We start from the raw sequence: 12933 nt of genomic DNA, 5'->3' as shown, positions 1-12933 counted from the left end.
AAGTGCCAGGGATAAGTATAAACTGTAAGCCTTGCTGCACCATTTTTAAATATAGCTTGTAGAGGAGTTCCATGTCCAGCATAACTGATAACTCTTTAGAATATAAATGCTCTGGCAGCTAATGCAAATAAATCATTGACTTCCGTAAGTATGTAATTTTTGTGGCTCTGACACTTTGTCAAGTGCATATATGATTTCCTAGGATATCAATCAGTGCAGCTACCTGTACAATCAGCGCAGTTACCTGTTAAAACATTTGTCTTGTGCACTGCTTCATCTACAGATTCTCAGTGCGTGACAAAGAAACCCAAGTTATTTCTGGTTCTTCTATGAGTTGTCAACTTAATTTGAATAATTTTCAATAGCATCTTCTATGTAACTGTCCAGGTTCCTTACCAGTGGAATTGGAGGATTTGAGCAGAAGGAAGTACACTCAAAGTTGATTGAAAACCTGGTCAGAGGTATGTTTTTCAGAAAGTAAGATGTTGGTTTAAAAAGATGAACTTTCAAAACTACCATTGTCACTCCTCCAGTAATTCACCCTCTTGTCCTTGAAAATTGCTGCCCCATCTTCAATTTTCCTTAACAATCCAAAATCCTTGAGCATGTCATTTTGACTTGGTTTTCACAATGAAATTGAGGGGAGGTGTAATGATTTTGTCACTGGACGAGTGAGACTCCAGGTAGTGCTCTGGGGACCTGGCTTCAAATGCCACTATGGCAGATGTTCAAGATGGTAAAATTTGAATTCAATGAAATATCTGGAATTATGTATAATGACCATGGCACCATTATCAATTTTTATGAAAACCCATCCGGTTGACTAATGTCCTTCAGGGAAGGAAGTTTGCTGCCCTTGCCTGGTCTGGCCTATGTGAGACTCCAGATTTACAGTAATGTGGTTGATTCTTAAAATGTCCTCTGAACTGGGAAAGTAGGGATGGGCAATAAATGCTGACCAGCCAGTGGTGCCCACATTCTATGAATAAAAAAAAATCAGTGGAGACCTGTGTAAACTCTGCTAACAGTCTTTTTAAAAATAAATTTAGAGTACCCAATTCTATTGCTTTCCAATTAAGGGCAATTTAGCATGGCCAATCCACCTACCCTGCACATCTTTGGGTTGTGGGGTTGAGACCCATGAACACGCGGGGCGAATGTGCAAACTCCACATGGGCAGTGACCCGGGATCGTACCTGGGTCCTCAGCGCTGTGAAGCAGCAGTGTTAACCACTATGCTGCCATGCCACCCTTCTGCTAACAGTCTTAACTAAACTTTGCTAGTTCTTGATTTAATTTAACTGCCATCCTCCACCCTCTAAAGGTGCTTCCAGCTCTGACCTTTACTTAGGCCCCAGCCCACCAAAGCATCCAATTTGAAATTGCTTGCATATCTCATGGCCATCTAGATGTATTTATGTAACCCCATCTAACCCTACAACCACCCGTACAAAGAACAATACAGCACAGGAACAGGCCCTTCGGCTCTCTAAGCCTGTACCGGTGAAAGTTCCCTTTTCTCTGGCTCTGTTGTCTTGTGCACCCTCTCCTTGCTTCGATAGTTGTGGTTGTGCTTTAGCTACAGCACAGAAGGAGACCATTCAGCCCATAGTCTATACCGACCATCTGAAAGAGCACCATACCTAGGCCCATATACTCGTGTATATTTAAGGCAATTTTTTTGGCTATTGATTTTTAATAACCAAAAATCTTCTCATAGCACATTGAGCCATTGGCATTATCTATAACCAAGGAGTAGTATCGTTTGCAATTAGCCCCCCCCCCCCGGCATGTAAATCACACCAGGTCTTTGAGATTTAACCATATGGCAAGAAAGAACGCTTTAAATGATGAACTCAAAGTTTACTAACTATTAAAAGGGTAACCAGTCATGCCAATTAACAGTAAAAGAAGAAAGTTTAACTTTTTCAGCATCCCTCTTAGTCCAGGACCTGAAGTGGTGGCTCCAAAAACGTCAATAGCATGTAACGCCAACACCTCTAATCATCACTTTCTCCACCTCCATAATCTGCATCTCTCTCTCTCTCTCTCCTCTATCACCATCTCGCTGCCCAAAATGCCTTCTCAAGACCTTAATGTTGAAACCCTGCCACAGCCAATTGTTCAAAAATAGCCAATTGGTCTCTAACTTGGCAATAATGAAATAAAAATGAGCCCATTGGTTTTTGGCTAATTTTGTACGTTGTCTTAATTTTTAAGATAATGCTTCTTAGTTGTGTTTCTTATTTTGTGGTCGGCTGACTGTCGACCAATAATTAGTTAACAGCTTTCTGTCATTTAATGAGACATCTTGAACAGGAGCCTAGTCATTTCCGAGTCATGTTATTTTTTAAAATTCTTTCGGCCTGTTGATTTTTATGAAGTTTTTCTCTATCCATTAATATTTGTCATAATAGCTGTAAAATATATTTTTGTGCTCTCTTTTTAACAGAGTATTGGGCTCATTTAATGACATTGTTTCAATTTAAGTTGATCAATGGAATTCTGCTACCTAAAGCTGGAGTCTTTCGTAACTTTAAGCTCCGTTTGTGGAAGCTTGCAGAAAAGCTAATAGAATTTTAAACAAGGATTTACTCCCTTATAAAGCTGTTAGTGTTTTCAGCAGACTTGCATTGTGTGCATTTTTTTGCAATACAATTTAAATGGCGCATGATGTGTATCTACAGAAGTGGCAAGTGCACTTTGTTGGCTCATGAAGTCTTTTATGTGGAAATCTATTTGAACTGTTCTGTATTTCCAGAAAGTTTCCTGGCTGATGTTATTGGCATGCAATACTGGGAATGTACTTTCACTTTCATCCTGTTAACTTTCTTTACTTCCTTCAAATGGAAAGATAAACTATTTCATGGGTGCAGAGGCAGTGAGTTGCCATACGTTTAATTGTAGGAAAATCACCTTTGGAAAGTTAAACCGTACCCAAATCTTTCTTATTCTCAGTATAGAGAAATTAATCGGAATTGTGTATGTAGTTTCATCATGGATCTTGTGGCACATTATGAAAGTGAGACAAAAATGAGTGTTATCTCTAAGCAATTCAAAGAACAGTAAGGAGTCTTACAGCACCAGGATAGTCCAACAGATTTATCTGGAAACTCTAGCTTTCAGAGTCACTCACCTGATGAAGGTGAAGCTAGCGATTCCAACTAAACCTGTTAGACTTTAACCTGGTGTTGTACGACTTCCTGACTTCCTACTGTGCCCACCCCAGTCCAACGCAGGCATCTCCACATCAATTCAATGAGGGTCACTTGGACCATCTAGCCCAGCTTTCCCCATGTGTCACAAACATGAACCATTGCTCTTCTCACCCTATCTCATTTATGTCCTTGGTAAGTTCAGAATGCAAATAGATTGCTTGTGATTCTCTGATTTTGGAAGATACCTAGGAAAGCTACAATAGATTTTGGCTACCAATTAGTCATTTTTTATGCAAAAACAGAACAAAGACAAGTACAGCACAGGAACAGGTCCTTTTTGGCCCTCCAGGCCTGCACCGACCATGCTGCCCGTCTAACCTAAAACCTACTCTTCTGGTGTCCGTATCCCTCTGTTCCCATTCATGTATTTGTCAAGACTCTTATTGTTACTATCGTATCTGCTTCCACCACCACCTCTGGCAGCAAGTTCCAGATCCCACTACCTTCTGTGTTTTTAAAAAAAAAACTTCCCTCGCACATTTCCTCTAAACTTTGCCCCTTGCACCTTTATGTCCCCTTGTAATTGACTCTTGCACCCTGGGGAAAAAGCTTCTGACTGTCCATTCCGTTCATGCCCCTCATACGTTTGTAGACTTGTATCAGATCGCCCATCATCCTCCGTCGTTCCAGTGAGAAATCGCAAATCGAGTTTATCCAACCTCTCCTAGCTAATGCTCTTCATACCAGGCACCATCCTGGTAAACCTCTTCTGTACCCTCCAAAGCCCCCACATCTAGTAGTATGACAACCAGAATTGAACACTATATTCCAAGTGTGGCCTAACAAAGGTTCTATACAACTGCAGCATGACTTGACAATTTCTGTACTCCATGCCCCGGCCCTAGCATGCCATATTCCTTCTTGACTACTTTCTCCGCCTGCGTTGTTACTTTCAGTGACCTGTTGGCCTGTACACCCAGATCCCTCTGCCTGTCAATACTCTTAAGGGTTATGCCATTTGCTGTATATTTGAAAATGAAATGAAAATTGCTTATTGTCACAAGTAGGCTTCAATGAAGTTACTGTGAAAAGCCCCTAGTCGCCACATTCCGGCGCCTGTTCTGGGAGGCTGGTAAGGGAATTGAACCGTGCTGCTGGCCTGCCCTGGTCTGCTTTAAAAGCCAGCAATTTAGCCCAGTGTGCTAAACCAGCCCTTATTTTGCACCTGTATGAGACTTTCCAAAATCCATTACCTCATGTTTGTCCGGTTTAAACGCCATCTGCCATCTCTCCGTCCAAGTCTCTAACCGATCGATATACTGCTGTATCCTTTGATAGTCCTCATCACTAACCGCGTCACCAACCTTTGACTGCAAACTTGCTAATCAGTCCAGTTGCAGAAAAGCACCCTTCCACTGCTACCTACAGGACCACAGAAATGTGAAAATGGTAACAGTAACACAACATGTCTACAGTATATTTGCTTGCTCCTCCATTTGTAGGCAGTACATTTGTGCCTACTGCTGTAAACTTCTTTTTTCTGGCCAGTTTCTTGTGTCCTTGATTGACAAAAGCTATTTTCACACTGATTCAGACTCTTAAATCCAACTTTATCGATCAGGAAGTAATAGACGCAAACTAAATTTCAATAAGATAGGAGTTGCCAACAAAGCATTGGAATAAATTCCAGTGTATGTATATTTAAGTCAAGTAATCTGGCCCCATGTACATCAGCAACATTCCAATCAAGCTGAGATGTGATTTGAGTGAAGCTGCTTTTTATGTTTTGTGCAGGGCAGATTTAAAGAAGCAATACCTTCATATGTTGGACAATCCCGTCATTGCGACTCCTACTTCTTGATGGATTACATGGCCTCTCCTTCCACTACTGTGGAAAGGGGCATTTCCTGAACTTGCCTTTCACCAGTTGTATATTGTCTTCAGGCAAGGTGCAATGTGGTCCTCAGAGTTTAAACTTCCATTTCACACTTGAAGTTACTCTTAATCTTTTCATGTCTTTTTAAGAAAATTGAAAGCCTAGAAATAAGCCTGTGATTCTCTCTGCAAGAGAGAGCTTGGAAGTTTGGTCAGAATTCTTTTTCTGAACCATGCATTCCCTGAACAGGCGCCGGAATGTGGCGACTAGGGGCTTTTCACAGTAACTTCATTTGAAGCCTACTTGTGACAATAAGCGATTTTCATTTCATTTCAAATGAAGCATGTTTATGGGGAGCAGTGATTATAAATCAAAACTGCAGGGGTTGGAACGGCTGTATAAAAATCAAAACTGCGCAGGGGTTGGAACGGCTGTATATAAATCAAAACTGTGCAGGGGTTGGAACGGTATCTGATTGTTTCATGACAGCTATAAGCTTTGCCACGCTCATTTTGAACATCTTTTACTTCCTTGCCTGATGAATAGTTAGAAATATACATGGGTCAATTTGAATAGGAACATAGGAATTAGGAGCCGTTCATGCCTTAGAACCTGTTCTGCCATTCAATCAGATCATGGCTGATCTCTTCCTGGTCTCAAACACACCTCCCCACCTGTTGGCCATATCCCTTTAACCTTTTTTAAAATCAAAAATATATCTATCTCTTTCTTGAAACCATTTAATGACTCTGAATCCACTGTACTATGGGGCAGTGAGTTCCACAAATTTGCCACACTTTGCGAGAAGTAGTTCCTCATCTCAGTTCTAAATCTACCGCCTCTCAATTTATATCCGTGACCTCTCATTCTAGATTTTCCCACAAGGGGAACATTTAGTCTACGTTTACTTTAGCAAACCCATTTAGTATTTTATACACTTCAATCAGATTCCCTTTTATCCTTCTAAACTCCAGGGAGTATAAGTCCAAACTGTTTAATTTCTTCTCGTACGTCAACCCTTTGATCCCCGGAATCTGTCTGGTGAACCTCCTCGGTACTGCCTCCAATGCCACCACATCCTTCCTCAAATAAGGAGACCAAAACTGGACGCACTCTTCCAGATGTGGTCTCACCAACATGTACACAATTCCAATAACACTTTGCTTTTATACTCCAGTCCAGATGCATCTTGATTCGCCCACCACAGGCCAGTTATGCAGATCATGTTTTTGGAATGATGTATGGAATGGAAATATGTTCATAAATTTTGCAGCTTCTCTTTCAGCTTCTTAATATTTGACGGCACTAATTTTTTGAATGTGTAACTTGTATCATTATAGGGTTTTCCATCTTGAAGAGCTAAATTGTTAAAGATGGTGGATTACTACCAGGTATTAGGAGTACACAAAAATGCCTCTCCTGATGAAATTAAAAAATCGTAAGTCTATATCTGTCTTATATAATAAATGCTAATCCAAATATTAAAATGGTCCAGCATTAACAACCTCTGTTAATTTTAATGATTTTTGATTCTGTGCAATGATCTGAGGAGTTGGGTGGGAAACAATTCTGCGTTTTATAAATACAGCAAGTTGATCTTTGTAAAATGTTAAACACTTGTTTACTTTTGCATAATTTCCTCTCAAGCTTCCTGTCCTTCCATTTGTTTTGCTTTTTGTACCTGATTCGACATTGAATTCACCCATTCCTACGGGGCTGGTTTAGTTCAGTGGGCTAGACAGCTGGTTTGTGATGCAGAACATGTCCAGCAGCACGGGTTCAATTCCTTTACCAGCTGAGAATTCTGAATTCTCCCTCCGTGTAAAGAACAGGTGTCGGAATGTGGCGAATAGGGACTTTTCACAGTAACTTCATTGCTGTGTTAATGTAAGCCTACTTGCGACAATAAAGATTATTTTCTTTTCTTTTTCTTCCTAATTTACATTTCATAGGCTAACTAGGAATAGCCCATGCAGTCCATCAAGCCTGTTCTGCCATTCAGTAAGATTGTGGCTGATTATCTACATTTATTCCCTTTAATGCCCAAAAAACATTCGGCCTCTACCTTGAATGCATGTGTTGACTAACCATCCATTACCCTCTGGGGGTAGATAGTTCAAACAATTCTCCTCATCTCTGTCCTAATTGGGTGGTCTCTTACCTTGAAATTATGGCCCTAGTTCTAGATAATTGTTTCATTGACATCACCTCTTGTTTTTCTAAGCAGCAAAATTTAGGCCCATTTGATTCAGGCTCTCCTTAAAGAGCCCCTCCACCTCTGGAATTGATGTAGGGAACCTTGCTGCACCACCCTAAGGCAGATATATCCTTGTGTGGCTAACGAGACAGAAACTTTACACCGTATTCTAAATGTGGTCTAACCAAATTATATAATAGCAAGACTCTTATTCCCAAAATGCTTTCCAATAAAGACTGATATGCATTTGTTTTGAATTACTTGCCGTATTTGCAGTCAACTTTGATTTGTGCACAAAGACCTCTGAATACCAACATTTACTAGTCTCCATTTAAAAAATATTCTACTTTGCCAGTCTTCCAACCAAAGGTAGCTTGCCACCAATTTAGTTAGGGATGATTAATGAATGCTGGCCTAGCCAGTGATGACTGCATCATGTAAAAGAATAGTTCTCATTTGCCCATGTTATGCTCCATTTACCATCTTGCCCATTCATTTAATTGGCCTTTTTACCATTTGCGGCCTCGTGTCCTTGCAAATGACAGTCCCACCTAGTTTTGTATTGTCAGTGGATTTTGATAACTTGAGTCGCTGAGGCCCAAGTATTGATCTTTGCAGTAGTCCACTGGTTATATCTTGCTATCCTGAAAATCACTTGTGTATTCCTGATTTGATTTTTGACTATTCTAAAGTCCTCAATCCAAGCTATTGTATCCAAAACCCACAAGCCCTCCTTTTTTATAATAGCTTCTTGTGTGGCACCTTATTAACTGCCACCTGAAAATTCAAATATGATGCATTCACTGGTTCCCCTTGTACTTCGCTAATTATGCCCTCAAAAATAACCGACTTCCCTCGGGTGATGATTCTGCTTAACCATGTTGTGGAATTCCAAGTACCCCGTCACCATGTCCTTACTATTAAAAATCCTAACCTTTTTACTTTGATGTCACGCGGCACAACCTTTTGGTTCCATCTATTTGGCCATGGAGTTGCCGGATTTAAAACCCTGCACACTCTGGTCCCAGGTTTCTGTGTAGTTGTCAGAATATGACTCCCTTTCAGCAAAAAATTAAAACCCAAAAATGCAAGAGCAATTTGAAATACTGGCAGATGCTGTGAGGTGTCTTTTACTACTTGCTGTATTTGTAAAAAGCTACAATGACATCTAGTGAAGAAAATTGTTACTGGTCAGTCAGTCTCCAGCTTTCGGTTAACTTCCTGGTTTCCCAATTATGCACTGGGAATGCTGCTAGGCAGGTTCCATGTAAAGGTGTACCCAGCAATTGCCCAAAACCACTAACTTGTTCTGGATGATGGTGCTGAATGGGATCCATCTGACAGAAGCAATTTAAATTGCTAAATTTGGATGGTTCTGCCAGTTTTACCACAAAAGTTACTCAAGTTTGAGGGGGGAGAAAAAAAATCTCTTCTAACTACAGAAGACCTACTTCCAAAAATCAGACCCAGTCTGGCACAGGAGACCCCTGTAACAGGCCTCTCTCTCTCTCTCTCTCTCTCTCTCTCTCTCTCTCTTTCCCCGCCCCCCCCCCCCCCCCCCAACAACTTGCCTCTTAATTGTCTCTTTAAACACCTCCATTACGTCAGCTAGTGCCATAAAAGGGGGTCGCTTCTCTGCGCCCCAATTACTCCTCGCTGATGCAGCAGGGGGCACGCTTCGCTACTCTTGTATCACTCAACCTGAGTTGAGGGCTTTTGGCTGAGGCAGGTAGTTCGGAATCCCAACATGGGCAAGTCCCTTGAGAGCGGCAATCCACCAGAGATTGCCACTCTGAGGAAGTTATGCGTCTGTTTTTTTAATCATTCCTTTGTTTGCGTTTGTTTGGTGTTGACACTTTCCTTCAATGGCTGTAATTTGAATTTTTCAAAGAAATATTATGAGGCTATGTGAAGTATCTAAATTTTGTTTAAATTACGGTTGCCGGTTGTTGGTGAGACATTGCTGAAACTCAGTAGAAATTCAAGTTAAAAACTTGTCAGGTGCAAATAAGAATTGTTTTATTCAAAGTTCATTGGTTACAACTTGAAAATGATTTAAAAGGTAGTTTGTAGACAATTTGATTTTCTTCAAAGAATCACAGGAATTATCTTCTGAGACAATAGCCTGAACACAACTTTAAAAGTCAGAGGCTGAAGTCAAAGTATGAAAATGAAATAGGAATACAGAACTCTTTTCTAATTCTCTCTCTCTCTCTCTCTCTTTCTGTCTTGTTCTCTTTGTCTCTCTGACTTGTCTGTCTTCTTGCCTTTCTGACTTGTCTGTCTTCTTGCCTCTAATCTTCTGCCTCTAGTCTCTTCACGCCTCACGCCTCACCTCACCTCACTTCACTTCACTAAAAATGGTGGTCAAATCATCCATGGATATACTCTTTGATATCTGTCTTAAGCGATCCGATCACACCCCAATATAATCCTAATTGGTTTAAGCTATATTCAAAACACACTTGATTTGATAACAAGCCGTCCATCATGACAATGTAACGCCACTTCTAATTGTTGCTTATTGGTATGTTTCTCATGGGATATTGTGCTTTATCAAAACCAGCAAAAACTGGTCTAATGCTGACCTACCTATTGCCACCATGGAGACCTCATGTTATCTCATATTGCTAGGCTAGGCATATTTCAGAACATACAACTCAAACTGTCTTTTATAAGATTGTTTCACTGAGAATGTTGGAATCAAATATATAAATATATATATTATATTTGAGTCGATGTTTTAACTGTCCATTTATTAAAAACAAGGCAATATAGTTCAAGATATTTTTTTAGCTTGTATAATTTATGGGATATGATTCAACTTAATCTCGAGCGGCATGAGAACCGAACAATGCTTCATCCTTATCCCTCGTTGCTATGGATTCCGCCCTTGCCCTTGGAAAATGTGATGTTTTTATCAAACTTCTGTGTTTTGCAAACTCATGACTGAGTTTGGAAATTGTATGGTTCTTTCATTTTAAAACTGGGAATTGATATTTCTGTCTTAAACAGTCTTCTTACCTATATTAAGTGTATTTAAAATACCTGACTTCTACAGGCTACATTTTTAGACGGTGTTCATGCAGCCATGATAATTTGTTAAATTAGCTAGTTTTAGTGTTACTGTAAATGCGATGCAAGGAAACTCTCTTTTGAGTTAGTAAATTGACTAATATTAATGTTGCCAAGTCCCAGAGGATCACAGGATCCACTGAACCAAGCATGAACATTATGGCCATGATCAGGATGTCTAGAATTAACACATGTCTTTGCTCATAATCCAGAAGGGATTCTTGGCCTTTGGTTGGAGGCCAGTTGTAATATTTATCACTGTTTCTGGTTTCTGACCCTTGCTAAAATTAGCAAGTAGAAACAGCCAGCAGGTTTTTTTGTCTTTCTAGGTAAGATCTTTCTAGGTACAGGCATTATTGGTTGAGTGCCTTCTGCAGGGTTGCTGATCAGGAAATGTAGTATTGATAGATTGCAGCCCATTATGGGAAGCTGCTTCTTGCCTACAGGCTAAATGGGTGATGTGGTTAATTTACTTATCTTCATTACAGGGCAGGGCCTTCCAAGAAAAAATGTAATTTGTGCCACCCTTTGCCACAGCCTATTTCATGGTGAACTGATTACAAGAGTTCTCTATGTTAGAATATAAAGCCCCCTGGCTGGCGAAAGTTTGCTTTTAGAAGCATTCAGATTAACCTGACAGGATGATGAGTATTTTTGCATTGCTGAACAAGCTTGAACCTGTCCCAGTCTGGATATTATTTCATAGAATCATAGAAACTTCAAACACAAAAGGGGAGACCTTTTCCAGTTATTCCTCTGATCTTTGGAACTGCAGTCATACTTAGTTACTCATCCCAGCTTGTCTGTAACAATACAAGTTCCTTATAAAAGGGAATTAAACAGGTACTTTTAAATTATTCATGGAATCTGCATTTCAGGTAGTGTCATTCTGACAATGAGTGGGAAAAGTTCTCCTTTCCACTCCCAGATCTTAATCCATGACCTCGTTATTGATCCACTTGCCAGGAGTGGCAGCATTTAGAAAAATCAAAGATGGACTCCAGCCACTAACCCTAACAAAAACATCGACGAAACTTAAAACCTACAGGGGGGAACCCCTGGAAGTTCTAGGCACGACTCATGTACCTGTTGAATATAAGAAACAATTGCTCAGATTACCGTTGACGATAGTAGAGGGCTCCGGACCGAGCTTAATTGGACGGAGCTGGCTGAAAGACCTAAAATTAGATTGGATGAAAATTTTCCAGAGTGGAAGCGGACAGTTGAGTGGAGTACTCCAAAAAATACCCAGAGGTCTTCCAGGAAGGTTTGGGGGAAATCATAGGCGCCAAAGCAACTTTGCACGTGGACCCAGAAGCCCTTCCGAAATTTTGTACGGCCAGGCCGGTACCTTTTGCATTATGGAAGAAAGTAGATGACGAAATAGAAAGGTTACGGCGCGACGGCATTATCAGACCAGTACAGTTTTCGGAATGGGCAGCGCCGGTGGTACCAATTTTGAAGCCAGACGGCTCGATACGTCTCTGTGGAGATTTCAAACAGACAGTAAACAAATACGCACTGCTGGACAAATACCCAATCCCGAAGATAGACGACCTATATGCCAAATTGGCAGGTGGGCTTTTGTTCACGAAACTAGATATGAGCCACGCCTACCTGCAGTTAAAACTGGACAAGGGCTCCCAGAAGTTCGCTATGATCAACACCCTGAAGGGCCTTTTTCGTTATACTAGGCTACCTTTTGGAGTGTCATCAGCCTGCGCTATATTCCAGCGTATGATGGAAAATATTCTGCAGGGACTACCGCAGGTGGCGATTTATTTGGACGATGTCTTAATCACGGGTAGGACAAACAGGGAACACTTAAGGGACCTGGAGGGAGTGCTCGGGTGTTTCGCAAAGGCAGGCGTACGGCTAAAAAGGGAAAAATGTGTTTTTCTGGCCCCACAAGTGATGTACCTGGGATATAAAGTAGACGAGTCAGGCTTGCATCCATTAGAAGACAGAGTAAGGGCAATAAAAGAAGCCCAGCTCCCACCACGGTCCAGGAGTTACGATCATTTCTAGGGTTGGTAACCTATTATGGAAAATTTATTGAAAATAGGGCATCCATCCTAGAACCCTTCCACCAGCTACTAAAAAAGGGGCAAGAATGGAAATGGTCCACCCGCCAAAACCGAGCATTTAGGGACATTAAGGAACAGCTGTCATCCGAAAATGTCCAAGAGCATTATGACCCAAGGAAGTAGTTGGTGGTCACTTGTGATGCATCCCCCTACGGGGTAGGAGCCGTCTTAGCCCATAGAGGAAGGAATGGGGAAGAACGGCCTATGCTTCGAGGACCTTGGCGATGGCTCAGAGGAAGTACGCCCAAATCGAGAAGGAAGGACTGGCGGTGATATCCGCAGTAAAAAAAAATTTCACCAGTATCTGTACGGGCGGAAATACACCATAGTGACGAACCATAAGCCGTTATTAGGGTTATTAAAAGAAGACAAGTCAATACCCCCGATTGCATCAGCTAGAATCCAACGCTGGGCGTTGCTACTGGCGGCATATAGATACGTTCTGGAGCACAGACCGGGAATGCGAGTAACACATGCAGATGCTTTGAGCAGACTTCCCCTCCCGGACACTCCGCCGCAAATACCAAAAGTAGAGTAGAC

The 12933-nt window shown here is 41.2% G+C and overlaps 1 protein-coding gene across 1 annotated transcript in view; it reads left to right on the top strand.

Moving 5' to 3' along the window:
* Positions 1-263: 263 nt before the first annotated feature.
* dnajb6b (DnaJ heat shock protein family (Hsp40) member B6b) overlaps positions 264-12933 on the top strand; it is a 170422-nt gene continuing 157752 nt past the window's right edge. The window contains exons 1-2 of the mRNA XM_038798376.1: positions 264-461; positions 6375-6472. Coding sequence (XP_038654304.1) covers positions 6408-6472 — 65 coding nt within the window. The 5' untranslated portion in view covers positions 264-461; positions 6375-6407. The remainder of the gene's footprint in view (positions 462-6374; positions 6473-12933) is intronic.

The sequence above is a fragment of the Scyliorhinus canicula genome, chromosome 5 (genome assembly GCF_902713615.1).
Source record: "Scyliorhinus canicula chromosome 5, sScyCan1.1, whole genome shotgun sequence".
NCBI lineage: Eukaryota > Metazoa > Chordata > Chondrichthyes > Carcharhiniformes > Scyliorhinidae > Scyliorhinus > Scyliorhinus canicula.
Note: the sequence above shows the minus strand (reverse complement) of the source record. Positions and strands in the feature narration are given on the sequence as shown.